An 18199-nucleotide genomic window follows, 5' to 3' on the forward strand; every position below is an offset into this window, starting at 1 on the left:
ATCTGATAAAATCCTTGTTAATTTAGATTTTAACTAGTTGCACATTCGATAAATTATAAGCAGTAAGTTTAATAAATAAAATTCCTGATGTACACCGAATGACAGGCTTTTGCACTGTTTGCAATAAAGACAATGAAAAAATCTGTAATATTGCATGAAAATGATCCATTTATAATCATTATGGGGCCCAAGTACCGATTCCAGTGTCTAATCAGTGCTCATATTCTGGATTATATATCCAGCAGACTACATACGGTCCATTGCTAATTAATGAACCAACAGACCATCTAGGCAAGGTAACCAATTATTCCAGTATGGAACATGGGTCGGATTTCTTCTTCTGACTGGATAAGTTTTTCCCTGTTTGGATGATTTTGGAAATTCTTTGTGCTATGGTTTTGTGTGTGTGCAGATTTTTTGACAGTAACTTGGACCCTGTGCCTGATGAGAGGGGTGGAGAAACATCTGGAGTGTGTCACTCGACTGGCCAGCCTTGCATCCCAACCTGTTCATATCCCGCAGCTAGATAATGGGTTAAATGCACAAAACCTGCTCAAATCTTTCAGCAAATGATGAGCTGCAGAACCAAAATGGCAAAGAAAACAAGTTTTGTTCTTTATTGGAAATTTTTGCTCGGATTGCAGAGCTTTGCCAGTCTTGAAAGAGAAATAGGGATGAGAGGAGAAAAAATGAGGGCGGGTAGATTTACTGATGGAGGTCACTTTGCAGAGGATTATATTAAAACACGATGCTCAAGTGGCATAAGCGAACTAAACAGCTGCTTAGGGCCCCGTGGTCACCTGGGGACCCCAAGAGCACACAAAATGACATCTTATTTTTTATGTAGAGATTTTTTTGTGATATATTCAGGGCTGCTAAATCTTACACATTCGGTGTGAGACTCACGCAATTTACTCTGTCTAAAAACTCTGTCTAACTGTTTTGGTGTTGCAAACACGAGACATGGAAAATAAGTCATTTATGTGATTCATGTAATGTAATTCACAAGAAACCGTAATGAAGGAATTTTCAGTGGGATTAGGATTATAAATGTGTGCCTGTGAAAAAATGTAATGGTTTTCAAGTAAATACACTTACCAAAGATAAAAAATCATCCTCAGACCTTTACTAAAACGGTACTGTGTGGCTTTGAAAGTGTTTTTTTAACAGTTAAATGCATTTCAAAATAATATTTATCCATTTCCAATGTTTATCTATTTCTTCAGGCTTTTTTCTAGGGGTCATATGATGTTGGTAAAAAGAAGGTTATTTTGTGAATTTGGTGTAATGCAATGTGTTTATGCAGTTTAAGGTTCACATTGTTGCTCCTCTATGCCCCGCTATTCTGAAAAGTGTTGATTTTCTCAAAGCTCATAGTTCTGAAAAGGTGTTTTGTGCTCTGATTGGCCACCTATCCAGTGCATTGTGATTTGCAGAATATCTCAAGGTTGTGAAGGAAAGTTAGACCCTTTAGCATATTTGGAATATACAGCCTGATCTCACGAGAATTCATACATATTTTACGAGTTGGCTAATTCGTATTAATTCATACGACCACATTCGTAAGTTGTGGTACGATTTGCCTTGACCCCTGTGACGTTGGGGTAAGGTGCGGGGTTCGTTTTTTTTTCAATGAGAATCGATTTTGCATGATTAACTTCGTATGAATTGATACGAATTAGATTTCTCGTGAGATCAGGCTCTATATTCCAAATATGATAAAGAGTGTAACTTTTCCATCACACGCTTGAGGTACTCGGCCAATCACAATGCACTGGATAGGTGAATACATGATGGAAATGTTACACCCTTTACCATATTTGTAATATACAGCCTGATCTCACGAGAAATCAGACATATTTTACAAGTTGGCTAAATTGTATCAATTCATACAAAGTTAATCGTGCAAAATCATACGATTCTCATAAAAAAACAACAACAGCAAAACCGAACCCCTAACCCCGCACCCTAACGCTAAAGTCACAGGGGTCAAGGCAAATCATAACAAAACTTACGAATGTGGTCAGTTCTCATATGGCCGCCAATCATAGTGGAAAAGGGGCGGGACAAGTATCACAACAACCAACCGTCTCACAGCTCATGTATCACAGCTACCAAAGCGCTCGGCTAAAGAAAGCTGGCGCTCAGCTGATAAAACAGCTGGCCATGGTGTCCTCCAGGCGTTTTCAGCCGCGTTTAAAAGTTTTGATGTGTACAACCTCTAAGCTTTCACTTTAAGAAAGAATATCTCTTTGGGTTTGAGACTTTAATCTTTAAGACTTTTTGGATCTTCTATATGCACATTGAAAAAAATGATTCATTGAATTTAACCTGATAAGGAACACTGTGCCGTACACGGTACACCCCCTCCCTTGCACATGAGGCTGCATTACGTCATTGTAACTTTAAAGCATTAAATCTTCAAAATATGCGGCACACTGTAAAAAGTCATTCTGCAGGCTTGTAGATTTTATGAAATTGAATATGTAAACTTTATTTAATAAAATTAATTTCATGTAGTTTGTTATTTTTTTTGTGTTAAAATTCTTTAAAAATGACTGGAATAAAAACAACTTATTGTTTTTGTGAAGGATTTAGCTATTCTTATTGTGTATCTGCGCATGTAGCGAATACTGAATAAATCCAACGTAATATTAATCAGCTGTTTTAAATCAAAAACCATTCCGGGTTGTATTGCAGGTCGTGAGTGCTGAGCAGACGGATTTAGGAAATATTTCTGTTATTGTGCCAACATTCAAAGTTTTGAAAGCATTTCAGTCGAGAATGTATGTTTTTTAAACAAGAATCTGCAGTAGGTTCATAAAGATATCGCCTATTTAAACATTTCCTTCGAGTTTTGTGGCGATGGGAGCTCCAGATAATCAGCCGGCGCTCCGCGCGTAAATATACCGGTCAACGTCGCCTCACCTCGGCCAGTCTCTGAAAATCTCCGCTGGCTGTGACGTCAATGTAGTGTTTAAACTGTGAAACTGTAAAATTCATTTCGGGTAAATTTAACGGGCAATCTTTAGTCTTATAAGTCTATAAGCAGGGTTTCTTTGTATAATTTGTTTGTAATTTGTAAATATTAATTACAATAAGGATTAATATGAACTGGGTTTGTACGTAACTTCAGCTTTAGGACCCAGGAGGTCGCATATCTAGGATGCATTCGTCGATTCGCATGCTGCGATTGGTGGTCCAGATGCAACTCATTTTGAGTGACAGAAAAACTGACCAATCATACTGTTCCTCTGAATGGGTGGGTTCTCTTATCACTAACTCTCATAGATATGTATCATGCAGAGCCATAGAGAAACAGAGTTGTGCCAACGGAAGTCCAGAAGCTCGGCCGTCACGTGATTCACGCAGACTTCAGTTAGTTCCTAGAAGCCCATAGGGAGCCATTGAAATACATTGAGTTAGAGGCAAAGAGCTGTGATTTTTCTTAATTTATAGTCAAGAAACGCATTTTTTTTACAATATTTATATATCACATCAAAATGTGAATGTAGTATTGTTATGTAGTTATATAAACAATGTTTTTTGACAAATTAAATCCACCAATATAGGAACATTTGTATGGTCATCTGCTGGTATGTGGCTTGTTAACATGTTTTACGCTGCCTTTAGCCACTTTAAAATGCATCACACTGTACTAATGTAAGTTTATAATGTTATGCTTGTTTATAATATGTACAAAGTGAATGTGCTGTGAATGTAACTCATAGTGGTTTAATTTATAAATATACAAAGCACAACATTAAAAAATATTAATATTAATTTATTTTAATTTATTATACATTATAATAATATTTCTGGCTTAGTGTAGTTTTCTTTTTGTTGTTAATATAAACATCTGATGGGACATACCATCATCTTCACTTTAAATGATTACTAATTTCTTAACTATGTAAGTATACATTCGACAAGTTATTAATAAATAAATTTATTTTATTTTATTTATTAACCAGCAAAACCACAGTGTTAAAAACATTCCACCCATACGTTGATGCATAAATATGCACTTTATACCACCATCACTTTATTTAGCCTCTCTAATTACACAATATTTACAATAATGGATGAATCTGCATGAAGAAAACGAAATTTACCAATAAAAGGCTGTTAGTGGTTTGTTGTGTGTTGCTAAAGTTATCCACAGCTTGTCCTAGCCTGACCCGTTTTCTACTAACACCCCCTAAATGTACTAATTAAATGAGAAATAATGCACTACAAACACACTGATGCATAAAGTCAATCGATTCACATGTATTGCTAACATACAATCTTATTTGTCAAGCGTATTAAGTCTTAAAACTTGTATTAAGTTCAACACATTCAATCTTTCTAATGCAACTCTATGGAGCTGACTGTGACTTCCGGGAACTTTGGAGAGACTCCGTGGTCCGCCATTGCTGTAAAAAAACCTTCCATTGGAGTGAACGTACTTGACGTAACTCTCTCCTTCTATGGCTCTGGTATCATGTATGTATCTATTATGACAAATTCTGCTCGCTCGCTCGCTTGGTTCGTGTTATAAAAATAAATGTGACTTTACTGCGGTCTTTTTCGGTTTATTTAGTTTTGTGTTAACTATATCCACAAAGTATTCGAATAAATTGGTAATATAAAACTATTCTTCGCTGTAAATTAATTGTGTGCTCAATTGCGACGCAATTGCGCCCTGTGTTGAATTTTCCCGCGAGTACATTACTGAGGGGAAATATAACATTATTCATTTAATTCCACAAAAGGTGAGTAAGATATTAAATGTATAAGTTGTCTTTTTAAAATGTTTAAGCTTTCTACATAATGTAAATTGAACATTTTATTATTATTATTAATTTCGCGACCTATTATCCAAATTGTGTGTTCATGAAGGCCTGTAACGTACTGCAGCTTCCTGCAGGCAACGTGAAACATTGCTGAGGGAGAACTTTATTCACAACAAAAGGTGAGGAATATTATTAAATGAATATATTGTACATATTATATTGTGTATATAGTGTATGTGTGTGTATATATACACATGTGAGTAACTTGGCTAACAAATAAATATGTGACTGTCGTGTGACAAAAAAAAATGTAGGGAAAAGATTTGCCCTAATTATAAATATAGATTATATATCTTTTTAAACATTTTTTGATATTATTTGTAATTCCAATGATATTTTTTTTATCAGTTTACAATATTATTGCACATTTCAAACATACCTAATAAGCCACAAACTCAGATAAACTCCATTGCACATATCTTCCAGTTTTCTTTAAAACATTTTAATATACAAGTTTAATGTGTGGATTATTTCAATATTCAAGCTGTATACATTTATAAAGGTTTTAAGACATATTTGCTGTTTAATGTTGCAGGATAAAGATGAAGATGCGGGACTTGAGCAGCTTGTGATTGCTGTAATTGTAAAGAATGGATCTTCTAGGAGTGGAAGCCCAAAGGATGCTGGAATTGTTATTGAGGCCTTAAAGGTGTTCACAGGGCATGCTTTATCCTTGGATCTATGCATTGAATCTCCAGTATCCCAGGCATCTTTTCAGGTGTTTCAGAAACTTTTCTTGGAGCTGGATTCTTCAAAGTTTATGAACTGATTACAGTACAGTAAGTCTAAACTGCTGTCTGATTTTCTGGGTGTGAATCAATGTAACAGAACACAAACATGGAACCTTGTGGACGGGAAATGTGGACGGTTTTCTTTAAAGACTGTAAAATACTTTTTGAAGTTTACACTGTTACAAATACATCATTAAAATGAGATGCTTTCCTGTTATTTGGACTGCAATAAAATAAGAATTGATTCATCTTTGTCTGTCATTCTGAAGTCAGATATAATACTCATTACTAATAAAAATATTAATGGATGATGTTAAATTAAAATAGTATAATTGAATAGAATTTATTGTATAGTGCTAGGTCTTTGTCCTGTATACCCAATATTTTGTTTAAATTTAAATTAATTTCTAATTGCAAATTGCAGATTACCTTTTTGAATGGGTTACTATTAAGGAGTTTATGTAGTGATTCTAACACAATTTTTATTTGTGGAATTTAATTAATGATATTGCTTGTAATCTGTTGCCACACTTTTATTGAGTAGATATGGCGTAATATTTTTTATTGTATAGTGCTAGATCTTTGTCTAGTATACACAATATTTTTGTTTAAATTTTAATAAAAATTTTAATTGCAAATTGCAGTTTGGCTTTTTGAATATGTAAATATTAAGGAGTTTATAGAGTAAATCTAAATCAATTTTGATTTGTTGAATGTAATTAATGATATTGCTTGTAATCTGTTGCCACAATTTTATTGAGTAGATGGGGCATATTATTTTTTACAGTGCACATTGTTGGAAAGCTTAGACTTTAGGAATTCCATTAAGCGCGCACACAAAGCATAATATGATTTTTAGCAGTCATAAAACTGTAATCTAGTTGTTAGTTACCTGAACCGGGCGGCGCCGATTTAGCATATTTACTTACCTTCAAAATCTTCCCTTTATCCACTTCGGTGAAATTGTTCATAAATCCTCAAAAGTCCAAGGAAATGGAATATTCAAGCCTTTTAATCCAAAGCGATTTGTTCATCTCACAATCTTGACGTTTCTGACCGAATTACGATATAAATAGTGTATACAATTAGTTCACTAACGGACATTCATTCGAATCTCACTTTTCATTCACGATTTATAAGGAATATATTCGGATGTCACGTTTATTGTGCAACGTCTGAGGAACAAATACACCCCCTTGTGGAATTTCTGCCGTTCCATAAGAGGCTACTAAATTTTTTTAAGGTAAGTGGTTGCAATCAATTTATTTAAGCTACAATTAAACAAAAGTTTTATATTTTATTTTACTTTACTAATCTTTTTTGTTTAAATGTAGCTTAAATAAATTGATTGCAACCACTTACCTTAAAAAATTGATTAAATTTAATGAATAATTTTTTTTCAGTGCACAAACAGCTTTGTACACTCCAAAAACAAAGGAAACATGAATTTGCATCATATGACCCCTTTAATTTTCTCTTTTTGACAAGAGTTTGTATGATAAGTAGCTGATTATTATTTTTGTTGCATTGTAACATTTTGTTACTGTTATAATGTCAGGGACTGTACGTACCTTCTAGCAGAAGTATATTTAACTTCATAAATGTGGTAACCTTTAATAAAAGCAGCTTATTTAAATGCTTTAGTGTGAATATAGTCATGGATAAAAAGGTTAAAGGCAGTAAAAACAGCACAATGTACCCAAATAACAATAGCCTATTTCAGTAGTGATTTCTGTGTGATTTTTTCTTTCTGTGTATTAATAAAGCTTTAATCTTTGGGGTATCTTCTTTCTCTTTCATTATTTCTCACTTTCTATGTTGTCTCACTTGTATTTTGCCTGACTGGCATGTTTAACCACAGATTCCACATTATTTTGAAGCAGTCCAAGCAGCATGCTAGAACCATTAATGTGAAAGAGAGAAGCTGGAGGGCGGCAAGAAAGATGAGGAGAAGATGAAGATTAGATAAATCAGTGAAAACATTTTAAACCTAAACAGTCAGAAAGTTTTGGACTCTTTGTGTTGTTGGTTTTTATCAGTGCCATTGATTGTTTGATATTCTTTTCCAAGTCCTTTCAAACAGTTTTTTATGTGTGTGTGGGCACTGGGCATTGTGTGCAAGCTCAAACACACATGCATTGTGTATACATACACATCTGTACAGATGTGTGTTTGCACCTATACTGCCAGTCCTGGAATTTGGATAGACACTTGCTGTTGGGAAGATCAATTAAGCGTCTGCTTTCTGAATTTCCGATCTGCCCTTCTGGTTCAACCCCAAAAATCACAGAAAACGGGGGCATAGAACGTCTGCCATCTCATTTAACATCTCTAACCTGACTTCATCACAAGTAAATGAAACGGTCTTAATGCATGAGTTTTTTAAAGTTTTGTGGTGGTGAGTAGAATGTCTGAGAATGATGTTAGCGAGTTTGACTGACTGGTTTGTTTAGCCGAAGGAATAGCGTAGCTCCTCGCCTCTCGATGCTGTACACAGCGAATACCTTAGTGCCACAGCAAGCATCATGTGTCCATTCCCAGCATTTGTTTTCCCTTAAGGAAAGACAAGATCACACAGACCTCCGTTCTCATCATCCATTGCAAACTCTGTTTACGCTATGCGGCGTCTTTGAATGTACAGCGTAAAGGCAAACAAGGCATCTGGAGAAGCTAACTGGACCCTATTCCAAGTTGCAGAGGCTAAAATCAGAAGGAAACATGTTAGCTGAACTCGGGTCAAACCACAAAGATGAATTAGTCAAATTTAATTTGCCCGACTGAGCGCTGTGTGAATTATTCATCTCGTTGTATGTTCGCCTGAAACAATCCTTCTTGGAATTTTGTTTTGTAAATTCACCACAAACGGTTGGATTTATTCATAAATAGAGTAAAAGAAATCTGTGCTGAAGTTAAACACAGTTCATGTTTTATCTTAGAAGATAAGTGCAGATTTGAATGAAACGCCAAGCCACATCATCTTCAATTTTTTTTATTTAATGTTTTGTGGAAGTAAACAAGGTTCCTGGCAAAAACTGAACATTAAAAGACAATCAGATAATAAATGAGATATTATGCATTCCTTCATTGGATAAACATCCAGTCTCTAAAAGAAAAAAAAGAAAAAATGAAGATAACTTAACAATAATTTTTTTTACAGTCTTTATTCATTTAAAGATGTTCTGAAGTGTGCATGAAATGTTTTGTCTTTTTATAAGACAACTTTTTACCAGGATTCTTTTGTGCAAGGGAATAAACTGTCATATAAAATATCATATAAAAACAGGAGAATTTTTTAAACTTAAGTGGACATCCTTGCATTTATTAATAGCAAAGGCCAAATGAGTTTGAAAGTATCAAGGCAAAGAAAATGAAAGGGAAAATTTAAAAGCGTATCCAATGCATTTTTCCACGTTAAGCTGGGAAACAGACTTGAAAAAAATTCATCACACTGCTCTGTTGTTCAGGAAAACAGGGACGTGTATGTATTTGTCCCAATCAATGTTTTTGAATACTAATTTTAAATTGTTTTCAGGCATTCGGTGGAAAGTATGGTGCAGATCTGCACGCTGGGCAGTCGGGTACGAGCAGCTTGTTTGAATAAATCTCTTTGGCCTTTTTTAACTACGAACGGGTGAAGATTTTTAAACAAAAGACAACATCATAGAGAATAAAGTGTTTGTTCTGGCACAAAACAGTACGATAATCAATCTCTAAATTCAGTACGTGGCTTCTATAACACTGACGTAACATTTGCATTGAAAATCTTTCCATTCAGTCAATACAAGACTGAGTAACACAACTTGGTTAAACCAAAAACGTTAACTAAAACGGTTAAAACCGCATGACAAACAAATGTAGATTGAAAAGTAAAAACATTTTAAAGTTCACCGAATCAGTGATGTGGTAATACTGCAATGGTTATTTTCTTTAAACATGGAAACGTCTCTAGGACGTCTCGTAAACAACAATTTGCGAGTAATTCTAACCAGCTGAGGAAGAATGAGGGTTAAACAAAGCTCGCCAAGTCATTTACTTTTTCCACTAATGTACCTTGTTCTGTGCAGGATTGTGAGAAGGCAACACGTTTAATTTAGTGCTGATAGTGGAGTTCATAAATATCCCTTTGGGTCACAGTCCTCTTTGTCTCAAATAGATACAGACGAAACCTTGAAGTCTCTATCTTTTGCGCATGCTCTCTTATTCTCTCTTTGATTGATCGTTTGCTATCTTTTTGTGTGTCTGAGAAATACATGAAAAGGAAACGGGGCGCACTGACAGATCCAAGCTGTGATGAAGAGGTCATGGAGTTTGGGCTATTACTCTACTCTATGGCTGACTGAACTTATCTATCTATCCGCTCATGGCTGTTGTTGGCAGGTGGGAGTTGAAATGTACAATTTTAGAGACATAACATTGTCATAGTCACGGCCACATGAGATATTGAGACAAAACATGCAGAGCCGACCTCATGTTTGTATGCATGTCTTTGCGAATTATGAGGGCGTTGGTTTTTTGTAAGGTCATATGCAGCCTTGTCTTGTTTCACTTTTTTCACTTGTTTTATTTAAGACAGAGAGGACCTTCTGTGTACATACCGTATCAATCTCTCTATTGAGAATACATGAAGGCACTTTGGTGCTATACAATACAAATTTCTGATTTATATCAAAATAAGTTAACATTGCAAAAAAAGTGTCTCGTTCAGAAATACAGTCGTTACAGACAATTCATCAACACTTATAAAAATGTTCGTGCTACGCAAAAGGAATGCACAAACTGTTGAACTAAAAACAAGTGCTGCATTTTATGGCACTCGATCGTACTCGTAATAATAATAATAATAATAATAATAACAAAAACAGAAAAAATCATTCTTGATCAGTACCACAAATTAATAAACAATATTAAAAAAACAAATTTCAAAAGTAGAAAAAAGAGATCTTCTGTTTGTGTGGTAGGGAGGCGTGTGTTAGTATTTGTGCATAATAGGCACTTTAACAGTCTTGATTTCAGCTATGTGCGAAGATTTCTGGATGATGCAGCTGGTGGTCGCCGCGGTGACCGCATCCTTGGGATGCGCCAGGTTAGTGAGGGCCATAGCTGCGTTAATTTCCCTCCAATATGTCTCATCTTTCCTCGGTCCCCTCTCCTTCTGCATACTGCTGCTAACATACAACAAGGCTGTTAGTGCTGGTTGATCACATAGCAAACACAATATTTATGATGCTATAATAGTATGACAAGCGACAACTACACTGTAAAATTTTAAGTTTAAATAACTGGAATTTATAAGTCATTTCAACTTTCTTGACTAATGAGGAGATGGTAAAAATGAAAAAATTAAGTTGAATGGACTTAAGTTATTACAACTTTAATTTTATAATTTATAGCAACTTTTAACTAGTCAATAAAGGTGAAATGACTTGTTTAATTCAAGTTGTTTAAACTTAAACATGCAACAAGGATTGTTTTACCAGTTACTCAGGAAAAAAAAGAAATCTGATTACTTTGACACACATTTTTCAGCTCTCCTAGAGTTAAACATTTGATTTTTACAGTTTTGGAATCCATTCAGCCAATCTCCGGGTCTGGCGCTAACACTTTTAGCATAGCTTAGCATAGTCCATTGAATCTGATTAGACCATCACGCTCAAAAATAACCAAAGAGTTTCGATATTTTTCCTATTTAAAACTTGACTCTTCTGTAGTTACATCGTGTACTAAGACTGACAGAAAATTAAAAGTTGCCATTTTCTAGGCAGATATGGCTAGGAACTATACTCTTATTCTGGCGTAATAATCAAGGACTTTGCTGCTGTAACATGGCTGCAGGAGGCGCAATGATATTTTGCAGTGCCCGAAAATAGTCCCCTGCTTTTGAACGTTACTAAGGGGACTATTTTCAGCTCCTGCGTAATATCATTGCGCCTACTGCGGCCATGTTGCAACAGCAAAGTCCTTGATTATTACGCCAGAATGAGAGTATAGTTTAGCCATATCTGCCTAGAAAATGGCAACTTTTAATTTTCTGTCGCTCTTAGTACACGATGTAACTACAGAAGAAGAGTCAAGTTTTAAATACGAAAAATATTGAAACTCTTTGGTTATCTTTAAGCGTGATGCTAATGGTCTAATCAGATTCAATGGACCATGCCAAGCCATGCCAAAAGTGGTAGCGCCAGACCCGGAGATCAGCTGAATGGATTCCAAAACGGTAAAAATCAAATGTTTAACTCTAGGGGAGCTGGAAAATGAGCCTATTTACCAAAAAAGTGGAGTGTCCCTTTAACATTCACTCCTCGTTATCCCCATTCAGAATTATTGCCAATGCCACAGCGTTTGGAGGTGTATCGGAAAATGATTTTGCCATTTAAACAAACATGAGCCCTGTGTGTGCTTGCCAGCTGCTGTCATACGCACCTGTCACATTTATTTGATCCATGATCCACAGCCTCTGTAAATACAACCACAGAACAAAGCCAGTGTCAATAACAAAACACTTTCACCATCTTAAAACTGAGAGATGTTACAAGCAGGGAAAGAATTAGAAGGGTGAAAAAAGACAGTATGTAAACATCCAAAAGAATTGTTTGTGTACACGATGGATCTGTGCTACCTAGAGCTTTGTGTGTATGAGAAGAAATGGAAACTAACATACAGCAAGAAAGAGAAACTGCTTGTTTCCATTTACACTGTACTGTAAATCCAGATGCTTGGCTACGTGTTGACTACATGTTAGTTATCGAATGCAGAGGTCAACTACAGAAATTTAAGGCTAAGTACTTAATGATAATTATTTCCTCTATCACACATGCATATACACACACACACACACACACACACACACACACACACACACACACACACACACACATCTTACAGTATAAAGAAAAAACTAAAGGACTGTTACATTAGACTGTGTCACATTTTATCTGGAATGACTGGAATCATTCTCAATGTCACTTGACCACTGAGTGAAACCCCTTTTACGATTTCAGTCCGGATGTCTTGATTTCCCCCCATACGTTTACCTCATCCCAACCAAAACCTTGTTTCTCCCAAGCACTAAGGATCCGGAAAGGACATTGGAGCGCCGCCCGGACACCTGCGGGGCCAAACAACACCTAATCATCCCCAATGGCTTGTCTAAGCCAGTGTTAAACTTGTTTTCCCTTAAAAACCGTTCACATGTGCGGTGAATGGCAACTGGGTTTTGAGACGGTACTATGGCGGGCCAGTATGGCCCCAGGCTGCCGTGAGTCTGATTAGGTAATATCCTGCTGTTGTGCTCAACGTGTTCGGTAATAGTTTTTCACCGTTGAAAATGAGCACTTATCCTGAATAACAGTGAACCTTATCTTAACTCAGCACTCACTGATCTGTTTTGGGTTCAGTGAGAATTGGACTGTGTGATTGGGAGGAAATATCTAGTCGAATGAAGAATGAATGAATAGAGAAAGAAAGCAAGCTTTTTGTGGCCACTTTAAGATGAAATGTGGACATTATGGGGTGGTTTAAGCCTAGTCCCAAACTAAAATGCATGTTTGAGCTGCCTTCATGAAACGCACCTTAAAGGTGCAGTGTGTAATTTTTAGAAGGATCTCTTGACAGAAATGTAAAATAATATACAAAACTATATTATCAGGGGTGTATAAAGACCTTTTTATAATGAGCCGTTATGTTTTTATTACCTTAGAATCAGACGTTTTTATCTACATATCCACAGAGGGTCCCCTTACGTGGAGGTCGCCATTTTGTTTCTACAGAAGCCCTTAATGGACAAACTTTTTTACTAAGTTGTCTCCAACAATGACATGTTTTTCCGGTGTTGGCTATCGTAGCTTCTCTATGCATTTCAAAAGCAAGGGGTGAGCAGTGGACTGAGCCATTGGTTGCAATTCGCAACCTCACCACTAGATGCTGCTAAAATTTACACACTGCACCTTTAACATACATTTTGCATTATAATATTGATGGACTCCATGTGGTACCCCTGCTGAAAACCATGAGGATATCTCACTCTTTATGTCTAGTATCTGTCTCTTCCCAAATGACCTTGTAATGCTACAATATTTTATTTTCATTCCAACTTCTGCTATTTTGTGTATTTTCCTTTGCCACAATATTTGCAAAGCCCATCTGGCACATAACCGGTCATATCGGTTATCATATACACAGGGTATGGTTTGGTGGTTGTCTGTTTCCTAATAGATAAGTTGTTAGAAGTGCCTGTGATTTGCTGATCTCACTTGATTCAAATAACACATCCAGATCTGTTTTTTGTCAAACGCAGACAGTCTTTAGGCTCACATGCCATTAAACCTTGAAATTATTACGCTGTTGTTTTTCCAATATCCCACTTTCCAAGTTTGCGCTTTTTACCTTCTCATAACTGTCCGTTTTGTCTTAGACATGTCAATTTATCAGCTATATAATAATAAATACAAACATAAAAGAAAATGCTACTGTAAAGAATTCAGGTTACGAGTCCAAAAAATACCATCTCCGTTTCCAAATATGAATTTGATTTGGACACCATTCAGATCGGGTGATTGAGCTACATTACTGAAATAAATGTTTTTCTTTGACATTATTACTGTACGGATAGTACCTCAGTGTTTAGGTTCTTGGCAGCTTCAATAGACGACCCCCCAACCTTAACAAATAAAGACAACAAAATCTCCTCCGTCCCTCATTCCTAAATCATGATCGATAATCGTTTCTAATTACCTAAATAACGTATGGATCCCCTGATGGTTAGAAACAGAAATCTAAGAGTGGGAGGAAAAGAGGTGAGAAGAGACACAGATGGACTCGTTAGAAACGGAAATATGGGGATAAAGAGAAATGAAAAGAATTCTTGCAGCTCTCTGATGTCTGGTAAAAGCTTGCTGATTACTGTCAATGTCCCATTTGGTTTGGTTCATTTATCAGCTTATGGTTTTCTTGTACCAAAAAACACTTTCGCTGCCTCTGAAATCGCATACTGTGACAGTAGGTACTGAATTAGATGAAGTACCCACTCATAGACCGTTAAAACAGTAGATACTATATGTTATGAATCAGGCCCGGGGTGGGTAATTGGGAGAACCGGGAGAATTCCCGGTGGGCCGCTTCACTTTTGTTCCGGTCGAGTTTTTTTTTTTTACATTTGTCACATTAGTGAGTCTATCTTCTCTTAAATAACACTACAGACGTTTCGCATTCTGACACCGCAGCGCGCAGACTCTGCATGGGTTGTACCTTTGTGAGGTATATCTTCCCTCCCCTCCCATAGAGTTGGTTCGGTCCATAGCACGTCTTTTCCAAAACTTTTCTCAGGTAGGCTACTGCTGGCCCTACCGTAACGGTACGCGTTTTAGGGAGGATGGGTGGGAGGAAGAGGCCAGGATCGAGGGGCTGAAAAGCCAGGTTGAAGAAAAGAAAGGCATTGGAGGAGGATGCTCCCAAATGTGCTAAGCTTACCGATTAATTTTTAGGAATACAAACACAAGTGCAACAGGTAAAGAGCAACTCAGATTAATACGCAATAGTACAGGGTTCCCACGGGTCCTTAAAAGTTTGTAAATTTTGGGGAAAAAAATTCATGGCCCTGGGAGGTTTTTGAAAATATAGATGCGTAGATACAGGTCATTGAAAGTGCTTGAATTAATTTTATTCAAGAAGTTTTCTGGGAAAAAAATCCATATAATTCACTGTGTAGTGTAGGATAATATCATAAAAATTCTAGACTTTTTAAGCACACGTGCTAAGCTGCTCACTTTAAATGCTTATATCATCTGTATGCGAATGTTGATTCATACCAAAATGCTTTTTTGCATAGTTGTGTTTGACACATGAAAACGTCTCGGGTTACGTATGTAACTATTGTTCCCTGAGAAGGGAACGAGATGCTGCGTCTCCCTTGCCATACTTCCTGCGTCCCTGTAACGCCATCTTTGGCAATATTTCAGATAGCGATATACATCCTGGCTCCCTCATCACCCTGTCTATGTCGTTAAGCCTCACCATTGGTTGAATTTGACACATTCAGACGCACTTACCCCTGGAGGCGTCCCCAAAGTTTCACCGCAGTGACGCAGCGCGAGTTCCCTCAAAAGGGAACTGTAACAATGTATCTTAAAAGGTAACACGATGTAACCTTCTCTCACTTGAAATGTGTCCCCACATTTAGTCCTTGAAATTGAGGGTATTGGACCTGGAAAGTCCTTGAAGGGTCCTTGAATTTAAAGTTAGCAAAGGTGTGGAAACCCTGATAGTAAGAGCTGAACTGTTTATCCAATTTGGAAAAAGTGCTAATTTGAAATTCCACCATGGAAAAAGTGGGCTGGTCTTGGGACTGAAACTCCCAAATAGTGGCCCCACTCCGGCCCTGGTATGAATATGGATAGTATGAATGAATTCGGACCTACTACATCCACCATGTTGATACATCATGTGACAAACATAACAACAAGTTAGTGGTTAACTGGAATGAGATTAAACAAGCGCAATTTAATAACAATGGACACCTGTTTATTATATAAAGAGTTTGGTTCAGAGTTTGGAATTGTGCATTTCAAATAATTTCAATCAAACTGCAGTTGTTTTGTTTTGATTTAAGCCTTTATAACAAAAAATACACTTTGTAGCACAATAAAACACAATAAGAACATAATAACATAATAACATAATAATAAAAAACACGTTTTGGCAAAAAAAATTAAAAACAAAGTTATCTTGTTTTGGAACCAAACTCTTCATATGTATTTGCACAGCCATGTTAACGCTTTCAGACATTTTTGAATATAACAACACACTCCTTCTTCTTCGGGATAGTAATGTGTCCATCGATTGAACACTTTGAGATCTTGCCGGAAGTAGTTGGTCATTCAGGTCCTTTACGTCTACTACTATATATAACATGGAAATATAGGTGGTTTTGTTTCTAGGCAAATTAAAAATAACCCCTGTCAGTAGTGGCACGATGCGAAGTTCGCCACAACATGTATGTAGTCCATCATGTGTGTGGTTCGTAATTTCAAAATATGTGCATCAAGTGAATGTCTTGTCAAAAAAAGTGCCCGCTGCAGACGCATCCAAAGGGTAAATGATAAAAGAGACGATCGTGTTTGCCAGATACTCGCATAATCTCATGTGTAATCAGAGTTTACTGTTAAGGAAGTGTCCTGCGTGTATTTTGTGAACATGAGCGTCTCTTTCATCATAAACGGTTTTAACGTGTGTGCCCAGAAACTTATTTTGACAAAACACGTGATGCACATGGTTCACATGACGCAACAAACACATATTTGGAAAACACAAGCAACACACGACCCATCAGAATAGCAGTCACGAGCCACCACTGTCCATTGTGTCCCGTTACTCTTGGAAATTGAATAATATCAGCCAATGAGATTAGAGCTTCAACAAAAAAGTACTAAATTCAGAGGGTACATGTTTGGGGTCCCACAATACTGTCACAGATAGCTTATATTATATTTGTACACATCATCATTCGTTACATCCACTCAATGCAGACTGTGACTCCGTTCTTCCATAAGGATAACTCACAGCTATAAATTGGATGCAGATCCACTGCAATTTCCAAATGTGGCTGCCTAAAACATCCAAAACTCAGATTTTCGAAAACAATAGCTGTGCCAAAGATATTATAAATCCTCTATAAATCATCATACGCTAGCGGTAACTATTTTTCTAGAGGATTTTTCTATACTTTTCTGGAGCCGTGTGTTTTTGCTTTGCTACCGAAAGGACACTACGGCTGTTAGCTGTGGGACTCCATAAAACTGCCGCACCGCAGGCCCGAATGGATTGAAACGTCCCAGCACACTTAGCAACACCACACGAAATGTGAAGACAAAGAAGAAATTGCTAAATTTGTGTCACCGCCAGGTACCAAGAGATGTTGAACAGCGAGCACCTGCCTGGTTCAATAAGCACAGCTGCGTGGTCAGTGACACGCTGTACGCTCTCTTCACATGCTGCACAAACCAACAACTGCTTTCAATTTGCCAGACAAATAAACACGCACAGTGTTACAAACAGACATTACATTACACATAAGCGCAGCAAGCCACAGCAGATAAATGATCTGATGCACAAGGAATAAATAAATGCTTCGAGATTCACATCCACACGCACAAATATTGCATGAATCAGATCCAGCGAGACAAAAACGTCTGATGAGCTCAGCATCTGCTCTTTCTTTAAACAGAAATAACACTGCAAGAAACCCATTTAAAGCGTTATCTGGCCTGGACTGGGGTCAGTACCATAATCAAGTGTATCGGGTGCAGAGATTACTCAGAGAGAGAAAATGGACTTCTCATTGTCTAACATGAGGAACACATTGATCTTGTCTTCGGCTTGCTAGATGAACAAAACAAGAATTTAGTTAGAAAATGCCTGGGTGCAAGGACAGCTGGATATCAGACATTTAAACTAAATTAAAATCGTGTTCAATTGCTGTTTTACACGCTCAGATATAGACAAAGTCAAATCAACCCTACAGGCTGTTGCAGAAATAAAGAAGCACCCAACTTTTTTTCAGTCCAATGTCAATTTCTTATTATTAAACGGCACTCTGGAATGCTTGATTATGACATTCCCAAGTCTGTTTTTCCCAAA

At 36.8% G+C, this 18199-nt stretch overlaps 1 protein-coding gene across 2 annotated transcripts in view; it reads right to left on the minus strand.

Moving 5' to 3' along the window:
• Nucleotides 1-8542: 8542 nt before the first annotated feature.
• The window catches only part of mkxa (mohawk homeobox a), a 37624-nt gene continuing 27967 nt past the window's right edge, over nt 8543-18199 (minus strand). Inside the window, exons 6-7 of one of the 2 annotated variants that reach the window (XM_055176397.2) lie at nt 11990-12023; nt 8543-10734 (exon numbers count right to left, since the gene is read on the minus strand). In XM_055176397.2, coding sequence (XP_055032372.1) covers nt 10539-10734; nt 11990-12023 — 230 coding nt within the window. In that variant the 3' untranslated portion in view covers nt 8543-10538. The remainder of the gene's footprint in view (nt 10735-11989; nt 12024-18199) is intronic. The other variant, XM_055176398.2, reaches the window with a different exon arrangement.

This window comes from Misgurnus anguillicaudatus, chromosome 4 (assembly GCF_027580225.2).
Source record: "Misgurnus anguillicaudatus chromosome 4, ASM2758022v2, whole genome shotgun sequence".
Taxonomy (NCBI): domain Eukaryota; kingdom Metazoa; phylum Chordata; class Actinopteri; order Cypriniformes; family Cobitidae; genus Misgurnus; species Misgurnus anguillicaudatus.